General features: G+C 33.7%; 1 protein-coding gene across 18 annotated transcripts in view; it reads left to right on the top strand.

The window, feature by feature from the left end:
* LOC128208760 (cilia- and flagella-associated protein 70-like) overlaps window positions 1–23,750 on the top strand; it is a 40,559-nt gene extending 16,809 nt beyond the window's left edge. For 4 of the 18 annotated variants that reach the window (XM_052912325.1, XM_052912321.1, XM_052912322.1 and 1 more), the window contains 23 exons: window positions 198–267; window positions 658–719; window positions 1,124–1,258; window positions 2,326–2,352; window positions 3,066–3,101; window positions 7,550–7,591; window positions 9,089–9,313; window positions 9,740–9,867; window positions 10,601–10,739; window positions 11,172–11,357; window positions 11,751–11,831; window positions 12,302–12,354; window positions 12,942–13,057; window positions 13,617–13,784; window positions 15,856–16,011; window positions 18,151–18,228; window positions 18,758–18,811; window positions 20,126–20,310; window positions 20,663–20,815; window positions 21,302–21,463; window positions 21,711–21,800; window positions 22,722–22,871; window positions 23,412–23,750. In XM_052912325.1, coding sequence (XP_052768285.1) covers window positions 198–267; window positions 658–719; window positions 1,124–1,258; window positions 2,326–2,352; window positions 3,066–3,101; window positions 7,550–7,591; window positions 9,089–9,313; window positions 9,740–9,867; window positions 10,601–10,739; window positions 11,172–11,357; window positions 11,751–11,831; window positions 12,302–12,354; window positions 12,942–13,057; window positions 13,617–13,784; window positions 15,856–16,011; window positions 18,151–18,228; window positions 18,758–18,811; window positions 20,126–20,310; window positions 20,663–20,815; window positions 21,302–21,463; window positions 21,711–21,800; window positions 22,722–22,871; window positions 23,412–23,492 — 2,577 coding nt within the window. In that variant the 3' untranslated portion in view covers window positions 23,493–23,750. Of the gene's footprint in view, window positions 1–197; window positions 268–657; window positions 720–1,123; window positions 1,259–2,325; window positions 2,353–2,632; window positions 2,663–3,065; window positions 3,102–5,219; window positions 5,268–7,549; window positions 7,592–8,377; window positions 8,399–9,088; window positions 9,314–9,739; window positions 9,868–10,600; window positions 10,740–11,171; window positions 11,358–11,750; window positions 11,832–12,301; window positions 12,355–12,941; window positions 13,058–13,616; window positions 13,785–15,855; window positions 16,012–16,669; window positions 16,700–18,150; window positions 18,229–18,757; window positions 18,812–20,125; window positions 20,311–20,662; window positions 20,816–21,301; window positions 21,464–21,710; window positions 21,801–22,721; window positions 22,872–23,411 lie in introns of all 18 variants that reach the window. The other 14 variants (XM_052912320.1, XM_052912323.1, XM_052912324.1 and 11 more) reach the window with 14 other exon arrangements.
* Window positions 23,751–24,762: the final 1,012 nt, after the last annotated feature.

The raw sequence follows: 24,762 nt of genomic DNA, 5'->3' as shown, positions 1-24,762 counted from the left end.
AAAGATGCTGATGAATTACCAATTACGGACATAATCTCGATTTTAGCGTCTAATTTTAATATTACTGCACAGGTTTGTGACATGTGCTCCTTGTATGCATTGGAGTACTTGTGAAATATAAATTAAATTGTTACCCACCTGTGTGAAGTAGATCTTTTACTATATGAGAGGTTTATGATGTTGATGCTGTTTTGCAGGATGACGATGGTTCTGTAAGTTTCCATGGTGTGGCCTACGTTAACCTGGCCCCCTTGCTCTACCCAGGAGGTAAACTTACTTTGTTGTTGTAGTTTATTAAAAAACCCATATCATATGCATATGGTATGACACTCATCAAAGTTAAACTTTTGGCCGAACAAGCCCAAATTCTTTCTGTTGTGGTTGGCATCAATTTTTTTTCTACAAGCACTGCTCTGTAGAAATCATAGCCCAGAAATAATTTAAGCAGTTCAGTGCTTTCAGCATTGTGCTAAATTCACTCACTTTACTATGATTGTAAGCTGTTTCATAATATTTTCTATTATAAAAAAATTTAAATTTTGCTTTTCAAAGTCTTAAGTCTCAGACTCAGATGATCTCAGACAGTAGTGAATATCAGCCCGGATCACCATGATTTTGTATTCATTATTTATAGTCTCTGTTTTTATCTATTTTCAGTTAAAAGAATCCGAGGAGCATACAAAATCAACTCTTACACTGATCAGGCTTTGTTTGAGAAGGTAAATATTTGTAACTTGCAAAATAATAAATTCTCTTCCTTTGTTGGTAACATAAGTTACGTTTACAGTTTTAAATTGTGTTGAAATTGAGTTATTTTACTTACTTTTATAAACAGACAGCAACTGGCCGATTTTCATCTGAACAGCATTTTGTTACAAACATTTTTCAGCAAAATTTTGTGGCCTTTTTCAAATTATTATTAAAACTATTAGCTTTATTTTTTTTCAATGTCCAAGCCTAGATAAATATATGTATTGATACAGATGATACAAAGAAACAAAATCATTTGATGGGTGAAAGTGTTCTAAATATGTTCTTCTTATAGATCTCAATGTTTTTTTAGGACATTTCATTTTAACTTCATATTAATTTAATATACATGCACACTGTTCTTCCCTTTTAGACAAAGAGGCGCGGAGTTGGTGAGGAGGCTGCGAGAATTGCAAACAATATTCTGAACCGGAGTACCGCGTCCCCGGGGCCGAAAAAAGGAGGCAAGGATAAAGATGACAAAAAAGACAAGGATGTCAAGAAAGGGGTAGGTTACCTCCCTTATTAATAAGTTAGTCATTAGAGGGTTTTTAGATAGTTTCCCTTTATTGAAAGAGATCAGTGATAATTGCAGGTATATAGGAATTCATGGTAACTGAAATTCATGTAATTCACTCCAAAGGTTTAATGATAATAATTCCTGAACTTTTAATGGCATGTGTATAAATATGCATATAATATTATCGAGACAACTTTGGGTTTTCCGACTCGTTTTAAAAATCTTCATATATTACCTGATTGTAGATGTGAATAAAGAAGAATTTGACTAGGCTGCATGACTTACTCTGAAAAATGTTGATGTTAAAAGCATTGATAAATATTTAGAGTATAATAGAGTGCTAGATTGTTTAGTGCATGTTGTCTTATACTAATGGTATTGTACATGTTTTTTGTGTCTGCATGGCAGCTACCCCACCAAGCTTCACGAGTATGTATTTTGAGTGACCCCGTTAGATTTGTTGACAAGAAATGTTAGTGAATTGCAGAATTTAGAACTTTGTTACTATTCCAAAGTTTTGTTCTCTTAGAAATTTATGTTACTATTCCACAGTTTTGTTCTCTTAGAAATTTATGTTACTATTCCAAAGTTTTGTTCTCTTTCTTTTAATTTTATTAATTATTTTTTTACGAAATTTGTCGAATGGGGAATATTAAGCCACGTGAAAATTTGCTAACATTTTTATTGAAAAAGTTTTCTTTTATATAATATGACCTGATCATAACTGTGTATTATCCCGAGTTTGTTGAATTTAGATATATGGTATTATTCTACTACAATGTATATCTTCTATGGCAGATTTTGTAAATATAATTACTATATATATTTCGTTGTTATGTTGAGTTCAGTGTAATCAATATAGCAAATATTAAAAATTCCTCATCATTATCTGACTTAAACAATGATTATGACAAATATTCAAACAAAACTGATTTTTATTTCTATACCATATAAAATATATATTTATATCTTATTAAACCAATGATTAATTTTATTTTATTAAGTTTTCATCGACTTTAAAGAAACAATAAGAAAATTGTGTTTGTTTTTCGTAGAGTCATTCGAGACAAGATGAAACGAGGGTAGGTCAATGTCCACGCACCGTCATATGCAATCTTTGTGAAATATTTAAATTCTGTTGCATTACAATCTAGTATGTTCAAACCCGACCATTTGTTTCCATCGTTAAAAAGTATATAACACGTTTTCTAACATATATACTCTGTAACTTGTTATGTTTTTTTTCTCCCATATATTAAACTAAATTCTTGCGACAAAATCTAATAAGAATATAAATTAAATATATTTGTGTGCATATAACTCCATGGGTAATACTTTAAGTTCCTTAAATTTATCACTAAGCATTCCCGTCAAATGGTGGAAGAGCCTAGGGTATGTAATATGGATGTGAAATTTGGGGAGTGCAAGTCTCTTTATTTCTTGAAATCTTTATACAGGGGCACAATACTTTGCTTAATGCTTTATATTCATAAGTTTATGTTAGATATGATTATATCAAATGGAGTATTACATTCTAAAAAGGAGACTGCTTTCAATTATTCACTTATTCAATTAATTAACCATTAATTGAAACAACTTTTTAATGTTAATTTTGATATTGCATTATAACAGAAATTATTATCATATATATTCATTTATAACACATTGGTAGGGCTGTTCTCTCTTCTGCCATTCTAGGCTGCAAAATCACATTGCAATTGGTCACCTGAAAATATTTTATTTCTGAATTTGTTCATTTTGAGTGCTTCTTTCCATTTGACCTACTTGTTTGCAGAGATCCAATAGTGTAGCACTTCCACATGATGTTGAGGTTTGTAGCAGTGATGTCATTTCCTGTAAACTCTGATGTCACTTCCTGTATGTGCACAAATTACAGTTAATGTCACTGAAAAAAACAACTGAATACAATAACACCTCTATCAATTACCATCACAGTCACAGCTATTCTTCAGATCTGTCATCATTAGTCTAAGAGTTGACCCATAATTCTTCTAAAATGTTTTTGTTATCACCATCTGAGATTGTCTGACCTCGTTATGTTATACAGAACCTCTGCATACACTGTCTACTTATGACGATCATATCCTTCATGTATTGACTATATGTGTACACTTCTCACTTTGGCCATCATTTCCTTTATTGTTGAATGTATGTGTATCCATTCTAATTTTGACCATCATATCTTTCCTGTGTTGACTATATGTGTACACTTCTAATTTTGGCCATCATATCCTTCATGTATTGACTATATGTGTACACTTCTAATTTTGGCCATCATATCCTTCATGTATTGACTATATGTGTACACTTCTAATGTTGGCCATCATATCCTTCATGTATTGACTATATGTGTACACTTTTAATTTTGGCCATCATATCCTTCATGTATTGACTATATGTGTACACTTCTAATTTTGGCCATCATATCCTTCATGTATTGACTATATGTGTACACTTCTAATTTTGGCCATCATATCCTTCATGTATTGACTATATGTGTACACTTCTCATTTTGGCCATCATGTCCTTCATGTATTGACTATATGTGTACACTTCTAATGTTGGCCATCATATCCTTCATGTATTGACTATATGTGTACACTTCTCATTTTGGCCATCGTGTCCTTCATGTATTGACTATATGTGTACACTTATAATTTTGACCATCATATCCTTCATGTGTTGACTATATGTGTACACTTCTAATTTTGACCATCGTATCCTTCATGTATTGACTATATGTGTACACTTCTAACTTTGACCATCGTATCCTTCATGTATTGACTATATGTGTACACTTCTAATTTTGACCATCATATTCTTCATGTATTGACTATATGTGTCCACTTATAATTTTGACCATCATATCCTTCATGTGTTGACTATATGAGTACACTTCTAATTTTGGCCGTCATATCCTACATGTGTTGACTATATGTGTACACTTCTTATTTCAACCATCATATCCCTCATGTGTAGACTATATGTGTACACTTTTACTTTTGACCATCGTATCCTTCATGTGTTTACTATATGTGTACACTTTTACTTTTGACCATCGTATCCTTCATGTGTTTACTATATGTGTCCACTTCTAATTTAGGCCATCATATCCTTCATGTGTTGACTTTATGTGTACACTTTTACATTTGACCATCGTATCCTACATGTATTGACTATATGTGTACACTTCTCAATTCGACCATCATATCCATCATGTCTCGACAATATGTGTTGACTTCTAATTTCGACCATCATATCCCTTATGTATATTTTCATCTATGTTGTTCTTAGCCACTCTTTCCTGAACAAACATCATGTATCATTATGTACAACACTTTTTTTCTCTTATCTCATCATCATTCATATGCATAAGAAATTACTTGTGAGCACTATACATCATTCTTCTCTATTAGAAGTGAACAGAAACAAGATATGGGTGTTATGACCTAACTGCATTATGTGTAACGATACTGTGCCCATCGTGGGAAAGTGTGTGAGGTGCCAAAGTATTTGTTGCGTATGTTCTATTGTCTGTTTGTTGCCCTTACTTATCACTGAGCGTATTGTATTTCTGCTTTTAATTTTTATTTTATTTATGATAATTAATAAAACTACTTTGAAACAAAAAGTAAAACTGGTGGATTTGGATTTATTTGAAAGTTTAAAGATTATTAAAGTTACTAGTATAATCGTCATCTCAAATTGGGATTTTTATTTTTAGAAATTTTGAATATTACAGTTTAACTGACTTACTGATAGTACAATTATATATATGTCATGTGATTGTTGAGGGGAGGCCGATTGTATGTAAATATTAAATTATTTGCTCTAACGCTCAGTGATAAGAGGGCTTTTAGCTGTCTGTATGTTTGTACGTAGGTGTGTGTATATACAGTGTTATGTTTGTTATGTTCGGTGACTGCAGACTCAGAGTCCTCATGTCACCTTCTCCCAGATACCGCCGTCTCCGGAGGTAACTGTAGATCATGCACACGTTATAGATGAAAATTTATAATTATTGTTGTACTTTTAGTGCTTCTTAGGTTCAAGATTTTAGTACTAAGATATTATTAGTATAGTGCCACATTTATTATATTCAAAGGCCCCTCCTTTTTGCTTATACATATTCACATCAATATTTTTTCATTTTGAAATTATTAATACGCCTTGATAGATATATCTGGGTTTTATATAGGAGCTGCATTTGTTGTGCTATGTCACATCATATCATTTCATGTTACATTCTTGTGTAGCATGTACCTCCGAAAGTCTTGCACCAATGCACTGAAATTTCATAGATATGTTGGTTGGCATGGGATGCTTTGCATTTGCCATTTCAACACATTTCACTCTGGCTAAAAAAGAGTTATGGCACTTGACTTAGTAAAAACATGGTGTGATTTTTTTTGTTTGCATGACATTGTAGCACCAAATGATTTGCATACAGAGTCATGAAACTTTGTAGGTATGTTGGTCAGCATGGGATGTTGTTCACCTGCCATCTCTGTCACATTTCACTTGATCTAGTAAGACTTAAGGCCCTTGACTTGGTATAAAATGGTCTTAAAGCAATGGTGTCACATGTAGCTTCAACGGTAATGTGCCTACACACATGCAACTTCATAGATATGTTGTTCAGCAGTGGTAGTTGTGCACATACTATTTCTGTTAAAATGCACTCTGTCTTACAATAGTTATGGCCCTTGACTAAGTCAAAAAAATGGTCTGAACAATCTTGCATCACATTTGACCATTCCTCTGACCAGACAGTGCCTGGGGGTTGAGCTAATCACATTTGTGATAGCTGTAGTTAAATTTTGATGTGTTATTTTTGAATTCAGGCAATTTAAACACTTTATTTGTTTACATCTTTACAGAAAAACCCACATGTATATAGACAAACATTAAAAAACACTGTATAACTGCTTCAATGTAGAAATTAGTTAAATCTTTCAAATATTTTTTTCTGCAACATAATTTAAATTTATTTTTATTTTTGTATGCATGTCTTCATAAGTATAGAAAAGGTCTGGAACTAATACAATAGAAAAGAACAGGGCTGTGTTTTCAATTCAATTGCAGCTCATGTAGGTGTTTCTTTTGGACAAAAAATACACCTTTATTTCATTTTGATGGATACAAACATCAAAACCTTCAAAGGTAACATGTTGTCACTTATGACATGCTATGGCATTTTGTGTCATATAAAATAAGTAACTCATGATGTTGTTTAACATTGGTACCATGTTGTGGCACATGCTTATGTTGTATAACATTGGTACCATGTTGTGGCACATGCTTGTGTGATATAACATTGGTAACATGTTGTGGCACATTGACATGTTGTATAACATTGGTAACATGTTGTGGCACATTGACATGTTGTGTAACATTGGTACCATGTTGTGGCACATGCTTGTGTGATATAACATTGGTACCATGTTGTGGCACATGCTTGTGTGATATAACATTGGTAACATGTTGTGGCACATTGACATGTTGTATAACATTGGTAACATGTTGTGGCACATGACATGTTGTGTAACATTGGTACCATGTTGTGGCACATGCTTGTGTGATATAACATTGGTACCATGTTGTGGCACATTGACATGTTTTATAACATTGGTGCCACAGCCCTGTTTGATATAGCATGGGTACCATGTTGTGGCACATGGCTGTGTCGTATAACATTGGTACCATATTGTGGCACATGAACATGTTGTATAACATTGGTACAATGTTGTGGCACATGCTTGTGTGATATAACATTGGTACCATGCTGTGGCACATGATCATGTTGTATAACATTGGTACAATGTTGTGGCACATTTACAAGTTGTATGGCATTGGTACCATGTATTGGCACATGAGGATGATGTATGACATGGATACTATGTTTTTGCATAAATGAGTTGTATAGCACTACAAGGTTCTGGCACATGGACATCTAGTGTCACTGTACCCTGTTGTGGCACATAGAGTCTTGTATATCATTGCTCCATGTTGTGGCACATAGAGTCTTGTATATCATTGCTCCATGTTGTGGCACATAGCGTCTTGTATATCATTGCTCCATGTTGTAAATCATTGAACCATGCTGTTGCACTTTAATGTGTTCTATATCTTCGAACCCTGCTGTTGAACATAAACGTGTTGTATAACATTGAACCCTGCTGTTGAACATAAACGTGTTGTATAACATTGAACCCTGCTTTTGCCTGTGTTGTATAACATTGTCCCTGTTCATCATAGGACCATGAGCCTCATGGCAAGGACCATCATGATCATAAGAAGGTAACCATGGTAACTAGGGAGGGTTCGGCCCACAATGCACCCTGCTTTCTCCGTGTGGATTGTGTATCAAATCAGAGACTGTGTGCAAAGCAATGCTTTCTTAGTTTTGATATCAACTGTCTTTCTGTTACAATGCTTATTCAAAATTTGTATGCATTAAAATATATAATGATATGAACCAAATTTTCAAGAGATTTGATGAATAGTGCAGTTGCCTGCAATTTTAAATGTGCAGTTTGTTTTTAGAAATACCAGACTTTTCAGTTTTTCATTGGCACCCTTTGGTGTACTGTTCTTGAATAGCTGAACTAAGTGAGTCATTGCTTGCACACAATGTTAAAATTGGATGAAGGCAATCATATTTAGCCTAGAATCATTGTGTGTGACACTACTCATCGATAGTTTTACTATTTACCATTTTTCATCAATATTCATCAAAATCAACAGATAACTCAGAGAAAACCATGACTTTGATGTGTATATTATACAAGTTTTGCAGTGTTTCATAATGGAAAGGATCAATATTAATCCTAATGATCATCATTCCCATTTTTGTTGTGTTCCAGCTGTAACAAGTTGATGTGTATCAGAGCTTAACAATACAAACATTTAAATGAATGTTAGTTTTTAAGTGTTCTCAACAAAGTGAACATTACGTTTTTAGCGCTTTGTTGTAATTTGTGCATCGCGCACATTAGAATTACTTGTAATATGCAGTTTATGCTTTTAACTGTGATTTAATGCTTTATTGCACATTTTGACCAAATATTTTGCTGATATTTAAAGGCAGGACAAAACAGTATGGTTGTAAGTATAGGAATTGATGGTTGTTTCAATTAGGATGGCTAATACAGCTTATATTTGCTATATGAGTCTCAAACTGTTATAAAAGTGTGCGGTTTATTTGAGTGTAACAGATTTGAATGTGTTTGAACGTGTTTGAGACTTTTCGAAAAAAAATCCTGTTTTGTCCAATGCACAAATTTCATGGTAGTAGTTTGAGAGAAAATTAACCAAAGTAATTAATATTAGCACCTCACATAAAGTGTCCAAACCACTGCATTTATTTAAAAGAAGCAGCTTAAGACTATGAATATATCAACATTTAAAACATGACCCCCAAATATTTTTTTGTTTAATGATTTTTTGTTTACGTTTGATGCATATAATGTACTAATTAGTATTTGAAAGAAAAAATATTTTGGAACATACTTTTTATGCATAACATACTTTTGTTACTGACCCACATGATATTTGAAATAAAATGATTTTATTTTTATATTTCTAATATTGCTATGTTGTTTGTGAACTATTGTTTAAGTATGCTTTTATGTTACTACAATTATTCATTCATATACTCATACACCCTTTTGTGTATTCATTTCCAAAACTCTTACCATTGGAAGTAAAAATGTGAGTTGTTTAAACCATTTCATCAAAGATAAAAAATTGCTATTGTACTTGAAATAAATGTTCTCTCCATCTCTTTCTTATCAGACGTCGCAGACGGTGAAATCTGACGCAGGCTCAGAGCCGGAGACTGCAGCCCCTGTGAACCTGGAGGGTCAGCAATATGTTGATTCAAAGGCATATGTGATGATTGAGATCTCCCTGTCCCAGCCCCTCATCCACAAGAGACCCCCGGAGGAGCTCGCTAGAAAGGTCGCAGAGTACATCCCACCCAGGCCCCTCTTTCCAAAACGCACAGATGGGGCACAGAGGGTATGTGTGTGGTTCTCATTCTGAATGATAAACATTATTTTGTTTGTTACTTTTGTGTGATATACAAATATGACGATGTGTGTAAGTCTTTTTTTATGGTCATACTTACCTTTTTAGGTAATTACATAATAAAATATAAAAAAATATTTGCAATTATGGGGTTTTCAAATAATAGCTTTGTGGCCGCTTATATTTTATGTGCACAAATCATATGCATTTCTTGTTTTGATCATTAAAATCAAATGAGTAAAACATAATAATGCATTAGAATTAATATGTTTCTTCGAGGAAATGATCTTTATTTAAGAACTCATTATCAATATTCTTAATTTATGACAATTCCTAATTCACAAAACAGTATTTTATTTAACTTGAGATTATAAGCCTAAATATCAAACTTCATTATGGCATGTGTTTCCCATGCAGGCGGTTGAAGATTTCCACTCGCAGGTTACAAGTGTGGCGGGCCTTGTGCTTGATGAATTCCGTGACATGTTCAGCGAAGAGCTGCCCAAGGGCGGGGAGAACCTTTCACAAGAGGCCATGGAGTCCAGGTACAAAAGTAGACAAGAAATATCATTACAAATTGCTTGAGGGTTACACCCATTATTTTGAAAAAAAATGCTTGAGGGATACACCAATAAACATGAGATATTGCTTGAGGGTTACACCCATTATTTTGACAGATTGCTTGAGGGTTGCATCCATTATTTTGTCAAATTCTTGAGGTATGATATACATCAATTAACATGACAAATTGCTTGAGGGCCTCGCCAATATTCATGAAAAATTGCTTGAGGGCTTCACCAATTATCATAACAAATTGCTTGAGGGCTTCACCAATTATCATTACAAATTGCTTGAGTGTATGAATATTTGAAATATTAATATATAATACTTCAAAGATTGCAAATATGTCACTGAGTTCCAATTTCAGTTGAAATAAAGAGCAAATATACAAACTGCTTATACTTTAGTCATGATATAATTTTGTATTTCAAACCTTTCAAATGATAACAAATTTGTATGAGATCACCAGGCAACATACAGTCCAAACTCATTGACTCGATATCCCTGGGACCGGCCAAAATACTTTGAGCCTCATTAAATTTGAGCCAAGTGGTAATGCTTACCTTAAGTATAAAGAAATTGGTCAGTTACATCCAGTTCGAGCCAACAACGAATTGGAGCCTACGGGGTTCGACTGTAATATTCAGGTGGATGGAGATATCAGAGACTTAGATTACTTGTGGGTCAGATTCCTTAAAAGTTTTTTTCTTTTTCCAGGCGTCAGAAGCTGATATATGAACTGAATGCTTCTGGAAAGTATTTTGCTTTCAAAGAGCAATTAAAACATTCAGTGGTGAAGATTGTCCGAGAAAAATACCTCAAGACAACAAACTTTGAGGACAGGCAAGAACTTCAGGTAAATCATTTTTTCCAATTCTCGTAATTTGAACCATAGCTGGCAGTATCAGTCAGAGATGAATAAAAACATCCCCATCTCTTACTAATGCTGCCAGCTAGGATTAGAACAGGCAGGCACTATCAGGTTGTACACAACTTAAGTTTTTATATTTTATTATTATTATTTATGATTATTTTTATTTTATTTTAGTTTTTATATTAGTTTTCATATTAAAAAAACAATCTGAAAAAAATGCAAGAGAGTAGAAATATTATTATTATTTTATTTTATGATTATTATTATTATTATTATTATTATTATTATTATTAGAAGTAGTAGTTTAAATCATTTAAAACTATAAGACACACGAATTTGCAGATGTATTTATGATTGGTATATAATAAATCTTCATAAACGTGAATTATTAGATATCTTTGCTCATATATCCAGACATTCCTGAGTGAGCTGTATGTGTACCTGATAGACCAGATGCATGAATCTCTCACCAAAACCCTGGCAATTGAGGACCAGGCTCCAGTCCCCGCCCCTCTCACTGACTCGGCCCAGCTTAAACATTTCGCACGTGAGGCAGAGGTCAATGGGAACTTTGAACTCGCCACTAAATACTACCAGGAGGTTGGTTTGACATTTTTATTATTAGTTTTAAATCCGATTAGAACCTAACATCTATGTGCAGTGCTCTCGACTTAGGGACGTTTGAATGAGAGGTTTTTGAAATGATGAACAATTATAAAAGAGGGATTTATACTTAAGGACACATTTAATGCAATACTATATAATTATATAGACAGCCCTCAGTAATTTCATTCCAAGTGCATTCACCTGGTCCATTAAGTCATACAGTACAATGAAAATACTAATAGTTTATCGTCCTCAGAATGGAATTTTATTTTAAATACTGTAACTTCCCCTGGACTAATTATTAAGCAATCTGTAAAATTATATCATTTGTTCATCGTTTTATACAATTACCCTGACACCTATGCATCTTTTCCTTGTGTTTTTCAGAGGATTGCGAGGAACAGGAATGATCCCTGTCACTGGTTTGACTACGGAACCTTCTGCTTATACATCAATGACATTACAAAGGTATACTAAAAGTAACTCTTGTGACTCTTAAAAAGTTTACTTAAGCTGTCACGGCTTGCTGATTTTTAAATTATTTTTTTTACATAGTCAAGCTTGTTATAATATTTAGCTACAGTACTTCATATTGTCTAAAATGTATGAGTGATAGTTACTGCTCCCACAACCAGAGTTATTGGAATAATACATAAGTGCTACTGAGTGAGTGAATAATTTCAATCATGAGGGTAGTGGATCAAGTTACTTTTTTGTACAATGTCATAAGTAGCATGTGTTTAAGTGAATAGCATTGTAAATTATCCACTGGAGTTAGCTCTGCATACTTGTTACCAATCTGACATGGGAGTTACTGTATAGACCAAAAAGTAAAACACTCTTCGACATGGAAAATGCTTAGATGTCCTATTAATGGTTAAAATTCATAGCATTTTTGTTCAGGACTGTTGTCGGAACCTTTTTTACTTGTTTTACAGGCAGAGGAATGCTTTAGAGAATGTGTGGCCATTGATCAGAAACATCTTCATGGGTAGGCACTTCTTTTTATGCTTGCAGCTTTAAAAGATTTGTTCTATGACATGTAAAGTTTTAGTTTGTTTGTTTTTGAAGAGAGAAAATGCTGAGGTTATTGTCAAAGCTGGCGTGATGTCGAAGTGCAAATTGTTTAATCTTTAAAAAAAAAATGGGATGATCATTAGCATATGCTTGCTATACTCCTGTTTGCTCAGTGACTGTGATTTATGCATTTGTTAAGCAAAAAAATGAATGGCTTTATTTTTCATTTAAAGCCGCACAATAAAAGTTGATAAAAAAAAATAAAATTAAGTTTTAATGCTTTATCATGTTCAACTTATTGACTTTAATGATAAAAACAAAAAAGGCAATGACTTAGGTATAGGTAAAAAAAGTAATTACCTTTATTAATGTTTGTTTTAAAAAATGTTTGTTTTTTTAATATATAGCTACGATGCCACAAATTTCATTTAAGTCAAATGAGTTAAACATGATACTGCATTAAAATAAAAAATAAAAAAAATTATCAACCTATATTGTGCACCTTTAAATTAATAAATTAATCTAAATCTGCTCCAAATCCACATACATATTCGTTTCCAGGCTACTACTGTATGGTGTGGTTTGTACACTGCTTGAGAAGCATGATGTGGCCGAGACTTTCTTTGAGGCAGCTACAAATGTCCAGCCCAGGAGTATTTTAGCTTGGACCATGCTAGGTAACATGACTTTCAAGCATGGTGGTTTAGTACGAGAAGATACTAACAAGACCTTTTGAAGATATGATTTAAGACTGAGTTTTGGCTTAAACCAAAACTGCCATTCAAAAAGCAACCGCTTTCTTAAAAGATTTGATTTCACTGTTGAAACAGACTTTAACTGTCTAAATTATTACAACCAGGAGCTCCATTCAATAAGCAACTTAGATTGAACTTAAATTCAAGTTAAGAAAAAGTGTTTTGATTGGCCTGTATATTTAGTTGACCAATAGGCTAAATGAAATCACTGAGGCATGTCTAATGATAACGATAAGATTTAATTGAAAACTGGCCCTGGCAAAGCTGTAACAGTTAAATTTTATACGTAAGAATAAAGTATTAAGGCTGTGAATTTTGTTAAGTGTTTTAGAGATTAGAGCAACTGACCAAAAATAAATTATTTTTGCCTAAAACAAACCTTAAAAAAAATAACTACAAATTTTCATTGTATGCTTCTGGTGTGTTAAAATCAGTTGTTATGAAACAATATGGAACAAAATTATTTCTTCTATCTTTGTAGGGTTGTTCTATGACACAGTCCAGAATGAGATAGGAGCCGAGATGGCGTACATCGAGGCTAACAAGCTGAACCAGCAGGCGGCAGTAGCGGTGGCTCGCGCTCTTAGAGAGGAGGAGCTATCTAAACAGAGGGTGGAGCGCTCTGAGAGTGAGACAGACACACAGAAAGGTACACTCCCCCTCCACCACCCTCTTGCCACACCCACCTACATGTATATACTGCCTTTATATGGGGCTGCCAGGGTCACTTGCTGCTTATTACTGCTGCTGTTTATACTCCTCTGTAAATAGAGTTTGTTGAATTACAAAGACAAGAGCTTTATGGTCTTCACATTAGATCAAGTAGTATTAATGCTTGCCTTAAAAATGGTACGATTGTTTTTTTCTTGATTTGGAAAATTATGAGAGTCAAAATTCTTGGCCATTTAGCTCTTTGTAGTCAGCAGCTAGAATCCTAATATTGCCTAAGTAATTAGTATGCAACATTTCATGATATAACCAAAATAAATGTGCTTAAATTATTAATTATTTGTTAGAAATTTGACAGTTGAACGATAGCAGTTGATTGAAGGTTTACTAATGCAAAAATATAACTATGTTTACGAGCACGTACTTTAACCTTACAGTATAACATTAACAGAAACATTTCATTTCTTATTGAACACTGCCATTATCTGACCAATAAAATGTATATAGTTACCATATGTATAAAGTTGTCTAACATCGTAACTGTTAAACAAGATACATATCGATTAATGCTTTTAATCTTTTCAATTCAAGCCATCATATTAGCTTAACAGAAAGGTTCTGTGAGACTGAGTTTCATTGGGTCTCATTGAATTTCATTGGGTTATCTATTTAAAACAGTGCATGCATAATTTTCAATACTAGATGCAAATGGTCAGTTATCATAATTGCAGAACACTTAAGTGAGGCCCGATAAAATATATCTTTAGATAAACTTGTTTGGATGTCATTGGCTGTGACCATTGATTAAAAAAAAATATTTGGATGAATCTATCATACTATAAGGGCCTCAAATATATGAATCAGTGATGCATGAAATACAGTGAATCCATGAGCTGCCCTCCTTTTCTTGTAACAATATTGGGGTATCCCTTTAAAGACAAATTTCATGTTGTTACAAGATGAAATTAGGACGTCCTCAAGGATAAGCTGCAATTTTCAATTCACTGACTTTCTTATGAGTTGTTTTGTCACAATTTCTTTTATTTTTCAATGAATAAATCCAATCAATAGTTTGATTTTAAAATAAGTTTATTGATAAAGAAATTGGCTCTCAAAGTGTGCAACAATTTATGGAACTTGTGCATTTAACGGAGAAAAATAAGTGTACAATGTTTTCATTATATTATAAATGCAAGAGTAACAATTCCAGTCTGATATTTTTTTAAAGGAATTAATAATTGCATATAACTCAACTACACCTATATACCATCTTTTACCAGCTGATTAAACTGCATTTTTCAGATATGAATAAAAGGCTCAAAGGCCTAAAAATTAAGTTATATGCTATTCAAGAGGGTAAGGGGTCATTGTAAGTTTGAGCACCACAGTAATACTGTTGTAAGATGAGATTGATCTTGACTAGAAGTTTTTATGTCATATTAGGGGCTGCATGCTGAATATGAAGCACCTTACAGAACAGTAATAAAAAATACAGCTTTGAAAAATGCACAAAACTTATGTAACCTTTGATGTTGTCATTGCTTTAATAGTGAAGTTTTTTTCACTATTTTTTTATTATTTTATCCATTGTTTGAAGAAAAGAAGGTCTGGGCATCAGCATACAAAAACTTGGCCATAACTCTTAAACCATTCAAGATATTTAAATGAAACCTGGTACTACATGTTGCCAATCGGCAAATCTCACTTGAATAGAGATTCACATAACCCTTGTTTTAATAATTGTCTAGTTATTTCCCTTAATGGGACGGAAATAAACAATAGTTGACGCTCCAAGGGGGCACTTGTTACTTATCATAATACTGACTTTGCTGCTAGTCTGGAAGGTATCATCACAAGTGTAGAAAAGCTAATGATAGAAAAGAATTGTTTAGTTCTAGTACAAAGATCGTAGAAACACCCTTTTTTTACCTAAAATCACCAAACAGTGCTCAGATGGTTGGAAATATCAACATCTTGTTGGTGCGTGCAGAGTTTGCTCCCATGTGTGGCCCCCATGTTAATGTGTATGTTGGTGCTGTGTTCATTTGCAGACGAACAGGGAGGCCTAGCCCCCACCAGCCATACGCTGGTGCCCGACATAAAGCAGCCTACCCCGCCGTCCAGTGAGCGGGGTCAGGGCTCGGCCCGCTCAAGCGAAAAGCTCTCTTCAGCCCGCAGACCCTCGGCATCTAAACGCTCATCAGCAGGTTTGTACCATTCTCTGTGAAGGGCAGATCTTCTGTCCAACTCTTACTCCAAAATCTGTTTAACAAGATTTTTGTTTTCAATTTTGTGTGTGTTCCCCCAGATTTTGAATGATTTATATTGTTTTGAAAGATTTTTGCTTTTATTTCAATTTTTCAAATGATTTACCCAGTTCTTATAAATGTATTTTCTTTATTTTTTCAAGCAGATTATAATTGTGTACTGATTTATTATTAATGAGCTTAAGCATACTAATTAAACATTTTCCATCATAATAGAAAGGTTATAGTCACCATCTAACATTCACTGCACATTCAAACAATTCCTTCAGCCTTTGCTTCGTAATTCCCATCCTTGTATAATTCACATTTACCATGCATTTTGCTTCAATCGGTTCATGTTATGTATTCTTCCATGTTTGTCAAAATTTTACAACATTTTCAGGACCAGGAACCATTTAGTTAATTTTGGGCAAATTTGCACATTCAGTTTTAACAAAAAATAAATCCTGTAAGTGCGTGATTAAGAGCTGCAGTCATAAAAATTGATATGCATATTATAAATGCTTTAATTGAGAATTATATCTGTTTATTTTAGATAATGAATATTAAATAAATCTTTATTAAAATGGATAAAAGAACCGGGCAATGTTTTTTACAGCGGTCAATCTTTTGGTGTATCAAGACCTCAGTGAGTGACTTTGTAGAGATTTGGAACTTACTGGGTTTTTTTATTATTATATTTTTTTTAGCATCAACGGGATATTTTAAAGTTTCTATTCATTTATTTGCTTTCATGTATAATTTTTAAAACAGTTTAGGAATGATACTTAAATGGGCATGAATGCTCGCGCGCATATTGTATTCATGGCTTTTGGATTTATTTGATTTGGATTCATTCTTCTAGAACGTTTAGGGGAAATTGGATCCAGCACTTTAGACTATATCAGGTTTGATTACGCTGAACAGGTTTTAGGGTACAGTTTAGTTTATGCTGATATTTTTTAGCTGAATTATGAAGACAACTATAAGCTGATATAATTCATATGAGTATTTTCTTGGTAGAAACTGTACTGGATTTATCACCCAAGGGAATGTGCCCATGGTTGGGTATAAACACACATTCACTATTGTGAGGCTGACTCCTTTACCACAAGACCACTCTCACCCGGTTTAAACATGTGATAGTTGGAGATGGAAATATGGGTTAGCAACAATAAGGGGAGGGGGGAGTGTGCATTTTTTAAATGACACCATCAGACAATCCATGGGCGTCAGCCTCATGGAGAGTATCAGTCTAAGAGCTACTCTTGGTTTTTTAACAAGCTCTATTGTAAAGCCATGTCACATTGGACCCCAATTTATCATAACCAGACTGAGATCAAACCTGTTACCCCTGGGTTGACGATCTTATGTTTTATAAATAGCCCATGGTTCCACAATACAGTGACCTTACTCTACATGTCCTCCTGAAAGATGGTTAGTTTTGTTTTTATGGTAAGGCAGGGGATCAAACCTGTTACCCCTGGGTTGACGGTCTTATGTTTTACTAAAAGACCATGGTTCTACGAAAAAGTGACCATACTCTACATGTCTCTCTGAAAGATGGATAGTTTTGTTTTTATGGTAAGGCAGGGGATCAAATCTGTTACCCCTGGGTTGACGGTCTTATGTTTTACTAAAAGACCATGGTTCTACGAAAAAGTGACCATACTCTACATGTCTCTCTGAAAGATGGATAGTTTTGTTTTTATGATAAGGCAGGGGATCAAACCTGTTACCCCTGGGTTGACGGTCTTATGTTTTACTAAAAGACCATGGTTCTACGAAAAAGTGACCTTACTCTACATGTCCTACTGAAAGATGGATAGTTTTGTAAGGCAGAGGATCAGACCTGTTACCCCTGGGTTGACAGTCTTATGTTTTATAAAAAAGCCTATGGTTCCACAATACAGTGACCTTACTCTACATGTCCTCCTGAAAGATGGTTAGTTTTGTTATTATGGTAAGGCAGAAGATCAGACCTGTAACCCCTGGGTTGACGGTCTTATGTTTTACAAATAGCCCATGGTTCCACCACAGAGTGACCATACTCCATATGTGTAGTATCCATGTTTGTGAGGGGTTGTGTGGGTTTTTCAGGACATGTAGGCTATCAGGTTGTGGAGGGGTTGGAGGAGGGCGTGGCCATATCACGGCTGTCCGAGCAGCCCTTGTCAGGTAGCTGCTGTGATCATTAACCTCATAGCTTAACATGAGTGACTTTACATGTACAAACAGTGTGACAGTTATATTATAATCGGAATTTGTTTATATGCAGAATTTTCATCTGAACAAAAAATATGTTGAGAATATTGAATGCAACCACTTAGTTTAGAAAAAATACTGCCAATTATTAGCTATGGTATGCATTTATGCTAGGGGCTTTTTGTCCTCTTTAGATTCATCAGTTACAATCATTACTTTTCCTTACTTTTAATTAAATCGTTGTTGACTTTAGGAGATGAAAAATTTGTGACAATATTATGTATTATTGTACATAAACCTTGACCTTTTTATATAGAATGGTCATGTAGCTTTGGCTTAAGATAGGATGCTAGATATAAGCATTTCATGTTAAATAAGTAGACTTTAAGATTATGTTGTAGATGGAATAGAACAAAATTTGATTCAAGAATGCATGACAATTGTGCTCAGTAATTTATTGTGAAAGGTTGTGCATGAAAAATGATGGTGTTTATTTAAACAGCGGACAAAGGTGGACATTTGTCCATTACTGACTCTCGCAACACCTCCAGAACTGGTAATAAGATGTCACTTGCATGACTTGTATGAACTTCATAATACATTTGTAATTAATACAGCATGCATTTACAATGTATGAACTTAATAAAGCATTTACAATGTATGGACATTTATAATACAGCATGCATCAAATTTACAATGTATGAACTCAATTAAGCATTTACAATGTATAGACTTAATACAACATTCACAATGTATGGACATTTAAAGTACAGCATGCATTTACAATGTATGGTCGAAATACAGCATTCACAATGTATGGACGTTTACATTACAGTATTTACAATGTATGGACATTTATAATAAAGCATGCAATAAATTTTCAATGTATGAACTTACCGGTAATACAGCATTTACAATGTATGGACATTTATAATACAGCATGCATTAAATTTTCAATGTATAAACTTAATAAAGCATTTACAATGTATGGACATTTATAATACAGCATGCATTAAATTTTCAATGTATGAACTTAATACAGCATTTACATTGTATGAGCTTAATACAGCATTACATTGTATAAACTTAATACAACCTTTACAATGTATGGACTAAATATAGCATTTACAATGTATGAACAATTATAATACAGCATGCATTTACTTTCAATCAATGTTCTTAATACAGCATTTATCCGCATCAATGATATTCTTGAATCTTGTACTGTCTCATATCTTGCATGTTATTTCTTCAGCCTTGTTATATTATTCTGATGATGATAATTTACTTTCTTTCAATACTTTCAGATCGATACATTTGTCAGCCATGTTTTTTTTTTTTTATTATGAATAACATGTATACAAAGTTAATATCCACATCTATGTACATTCTTCTTGTACTGTTAAAAAAGCAGCTGTTACTTTTAATGTAGATCACAAAAATGATATATGTAAGACTTTGTTTATTTACTTTTAACATTATTATTTATGTTTGAATTTTCTACTAAGTAATTTGATTAGTTTGAATATGTTCTGTTGAATATTATAACTGCATGTGCATGCATTTTTCAGATAGCATGATATAACAGCAGTGTAACATATTAGTGATTCTACTTTTGTTTTATTTTAAATCAATGAAATGCTTTTTTAAAAAAATAGTGTATTGTTGTATATATTGTGAACATATTACATGAAACTAAGAAATAAACAATGTAAAGTATTTTCAATTGATTAGCAATGTTTCTACATGCTGTTTCAGCTTTCTCTTTTTACAGTCAATCATTATTAATGTGATAAAACCCTGCCAATCATTTAGTCATAAACATGCAAACACAGCCTTGATTCTACATACCCATCCCTGATGATTCCAGGTCGTAACAAGTCCGACAGTAACCTTTCTCGCCCAGGCAGCGAGTATAAGCGGGGCAGCCAGCGTGGCACACCACAGCCTGAGGAAACGACTGAGGAGCAGCCCCCACGGGAGCCCACACCCGTACCCACATCCACCATCTACATGCAGGCCATTGAGTGGCTCCTCGAAGTTAAGGCTGTACCGGTAAGTGTGGTCAGGATTTCACCATTTAAGAGAGAAATTTCAAGCATATGATTCAAGTGATTTCACTATTGATGCAAATAAAGAATAATTACCGTTAGAAGTATGATAATCTACTTTCTTGATAAATGCATCATGAATATCACCCTATGTAAAAAATATCCTCTATTCTTAACTTTCTTCCTTTTGTAGCTTAATTCAAATTATGTTTTTTGTTTGTTTGTTTTATAAATGGCATCTGCCTTTGAAAGGGTTTTGTATCATTTTAAATACGTCAGATAAGAATACATGTGTATTGACTCCTGAATTTATTTTGCGTTGAATAAGATTAAAAATTGAGTATTCTGTTTTACAGTTTACAGAGCGAGCCCTAGCCCACGAGCTATTGTCCCCTATGGGTGGAGCCACAGCCCAGTACCACATTGCCCTTGCACGTGTCAAACTACAGAAACGTGAACTGGAGGAAGGCGAGGAGAGCCTCAATGAGGCCCTACAGTTTGACTATCAGGTAGAGATGCTCACTTTACTATTTATGTAGACCATATATAGAGTAGTATGTATGGGTTCAAACTTAAGTTGCCATTTAATACAAACATTTATGAAAAAAGTTTCAGAAAAGTTACAAAACAAGCCTTTGGCAAGCTTTATAACTCTTCCAAAATTGCCTTCATAATTTTTCCGTAACAAGTTTCTGATTTTGTATATATTGTAAGATTCTTACAAGTTCTGTATAATAAAAGAAAACTGGCCAAAAAAGAAAGGAAAAGATACCATATTCTTCTAAGATTTTAAAAATATGTTTAAAACCTTCCTACTTACACTATTATAGTATAAGGTAAGGGTGCAAATTGAAAAGCGATGTTAGCCACTTATGCATGATGAAGATTTCACTGAAAAGCTCATTGATTTTATTTATAGAAAGTCATTTTGAAATGTTCAACATGTTCAGCTTGGGTTGCCTGAAAAAACATAGCTTGTATATTAATTTTTACAGAACCCCGATGCCTGGGCACTGATGGGCCATGTCAAGTATTTGACAAACGATACAGCGGAGGCCAGAGACTGCTATGAGAGAACTATTTCATTTGTCTCCGATGCCTCGGAGATGCATTCTATATATCTTCGCTTAGCATCTATATACCTACAGGAAGGAAGGGTGAGTACTTCGTATTGAATAATTTTTAGCTGGACTATTTTACAACCATTTAATGTTGTGGTCTTGTCATAAAATATACATCATGGTGTAAATATATTAGGCTGGACATTTCTCAAAACACGTTCAAAATATTTATATGAACCTAGGTATATTCCACTGAAAAATTGTATACATTGATTATCATACTTATACTCTGACCTATTTTGGGTATTTCTTTTTACACTTTCTGTTTTCTGATGATTTGCAGTTCCAAGAAGCAAAGACAACATTCCTGATGGCTTGTAAGAGATCACCATCCTGTGTATCGTGGCTCGGGGTTGGAATTGCCTGCTATAGGGTAAGAGAGTTATGCAGGGGAAAATGGCTTAAAGTGTTTAAAAAGCCTTATACATGTATAGGGTAAAGGATTTTCATTTACTGAAAATGTATAGATATACATGTTGACTTGTACAGTGTTCAAAGTTTTGTCCATCTTTTCCTTCCTTGCTACATGATATTACTTACATTTCACGTAAGATAACATTAAACGGGGGAAATGGTTTGTTAAATAATAGGGTAACAATATTTATGTTAGAATTACTTTCGTAATGGTTTCATTCTTAAATTCTCCTAATTTGCTGATTTAGAAAATGGGCTGACTATTCAATAACCAACTTAGATTTAACTTAAGTTTAAGAGTAGAATCTAAGTGGTTTGATTGGACTGTAAAAATAACTGGCTAATTGACTGAAAGGAATCACTGAGGCATATCTAAGGATAAGAATGATATTGAATACTGACCCATGATTTTCTTGGTCGGACTGTAACTATTTTAAGGGAATTATTAGCTTGTCTATTTTCAAAAAAAAAAGTTTAGGTATCGTCATAGCCTTGTTGTTGTCGTCATGGTTGTGCAAATTGTTTAACCTTGGCCATAACTCAAAAAACATATTCATATAAAGATATTCAAATGAAACTTATTAATCATGTTGCCAGAGACAATACGCTCATGTTTAGCAAGGCCCATAACTCTGACTTTAATAATTGTGAGACTACGCCCTTTGTTTGACTTAAAAACAACAATGAATGAGCATTGGCATTTGCTTTGCAACACTCTTGTTTCTATGTCATGATATAAAAAACATTTTTTAGATATAAATGAGTTCAAAATTCCATGATTGAAAGTGTAAAGTTTGAAGTTACATTAAATACGTCAGTAGACATTTTTTGCTTTCAAACAACCCATAAAAAATCATCTTCTTTTCTATTTTTATGTCAGCTGGGTGAGTTGGCAGAAGCTGAGGATGCGTTATCGGAGGCGAACATCCTGAACAACAGTGACCCAGAGGTGTGGGGCTATCTCTCCCTTGTCTGCCTGAAAACTAGCAGACAGCTCGAGGCCGAACAGGCGTACAAATATGCAATCAAGGTGTGATATTGATCATTATCTGGCCACTATTAAAACAATTTTTTGAGGGGTGGGACGTTTTTTTATTGCATTTTTTTCTACTTTGTAACCACTTTCTAACTAAGTTGTGAAATGAATAACAACCAAAAATTATGACCTTCGGAGAGGTTAAAAAAATATTAGGGGTTACGGATATTTTTGTGAGTCTGTGGGGTAAAGCCAAACAAACTGTTTATCGATCGTGGCCTGATATTGAAAAATAATATTATGTAAGGCGCAACATTTTGTTTATTTTAACTAATGTCGAAGGCTGCTTTTTCACAGCAATTAAAAATTAAAAAAACATTAACAAACAAAAAGTGGCATGAGTAATTCTGTTGACATGTTTATGTTTCAAGATTGTTTTCATAGCAAATGTTTTACAAAGTTAAGACCTGCAGTTTTGCAGTAATTTTTGACTTGCTATCCAAAAAAGTTTGAAGGTCTTTATTTCCAAAACTTAGCTAAACATAATGTAATGATTTTTTCTCGTTGTTTAAAATCTTCTTTTTGCACTTTCAGGTTAATTTAGAAGATACAGAACTTTTAGATGAGATTATCAAAACACAACAGGAAGTTGGATTTGGAAACCCTCAGTTTTAGCTTATGAAGCTGGACAAAAGACTATTTATAAATCTTTACAACTAATTGTGATATTGAAGAGAACATGCACATTGCTGTTTGCATTTATCATGTGAATAGTTATCACGCTAAATTCCACTTGTTATCATGTACTTCAATATACATACACTGTATCTTTACAATGTGTCTGTGATCTTATAAAAAATATTTTTTGTTTTAGTATTTAGATCTGTTTTTTATATGGCAAAATATTGCAAGAATAAAAAGGTTTACATTAAATGGAATCAATTTTCTTTGCTGTGACAAATTAAAATGGAAACAAGTGATGTTTATTCAAACTGCCCCTTGTTAACACATGAAAAAGTTAACCAGGACCATCAGTGGTATCAAGATAGTCAAATCAGTTTCCAATGGTAAAATGAAAGGAAAAGCACAAAGCTGAAACAATATTCTTTGACATGGTTAAGTTTTGTGGAAAATATTTACGAAAAACTCCTGTTAAATGTGAGGCATATTGTTCAGAAATGTTAAATATTTCTGTCAAGTTCTTTGAAAACCGGTAGACACCACAAACCGCTATCTGACCTAGGACCTCAAAGTATCAGTGAAGTCCAGACCTGTTAAAGAAAGAGTTTTATAATATGTGTTATAATATGACCATATAATATGCGCTTGTTATTAAAACAAGTATGAACTTGGCCTAGAACCAAGAAACTAACGAAGTACCTGGCTCCAAAGTATGACCTTCTGACCCTAAAATGACGTGACTGGAATATGCGCTCTAAAAGTCATTTAAGTCATGATCATGCGAGTAAATTTCAAATAAAAATGTTGGATTTTTTTTTGGTAGTTTAAGGGGTAAGAGAGGATAAGGATATCTGAATTTGAACTCCTGAGTGACCTTGGCTTAAAAATGACATGTGTATGGCACATCATCTGTAAGTGGTGAACATTTGTGCCAAGGTATTTCAAAACTATTAATGGTGGAGGATGTATGAAGCACAAAAAAACATCCAACTGTTCACCCCATCAATGTGCCCTTCATCTGAAAATGACATGGCTAATAAATTGCTCTGCACATTGTCTCCAATTTCGATGTGGTGAACATTTGTGTTAAAGGCAAAGATCCCTGTTGATACAAAGAATTTGGGCAGTCCCATGAATTACGGGTAGCTGTATCTTATCCATTACTGATACATATATTTGAGGCCCTTATAACTGATTTAGTGTGATATATTATTAAGCAATGGTCACAGTTTATTGCCAATGACTTAATGCCTGACAAGTTCAT

This window comes from Mya arenaria, chromosome 11 (genome assembly GCF_026914265.1).
Source record: "Mya arenaria isolate MELC-2E11 chromosome 11, ASM2691426v1".
NCBI classification, from domain to species: Eukaryota; Metazoa; Mollusca; class Bivalvia; order Myida; family Myidae; genus Mya; species Mya arenaria.
Note: the sequence above shows the minus strand (reverse complement) of the source record. Positions and strands in the feature narration are given on the sequence as shown.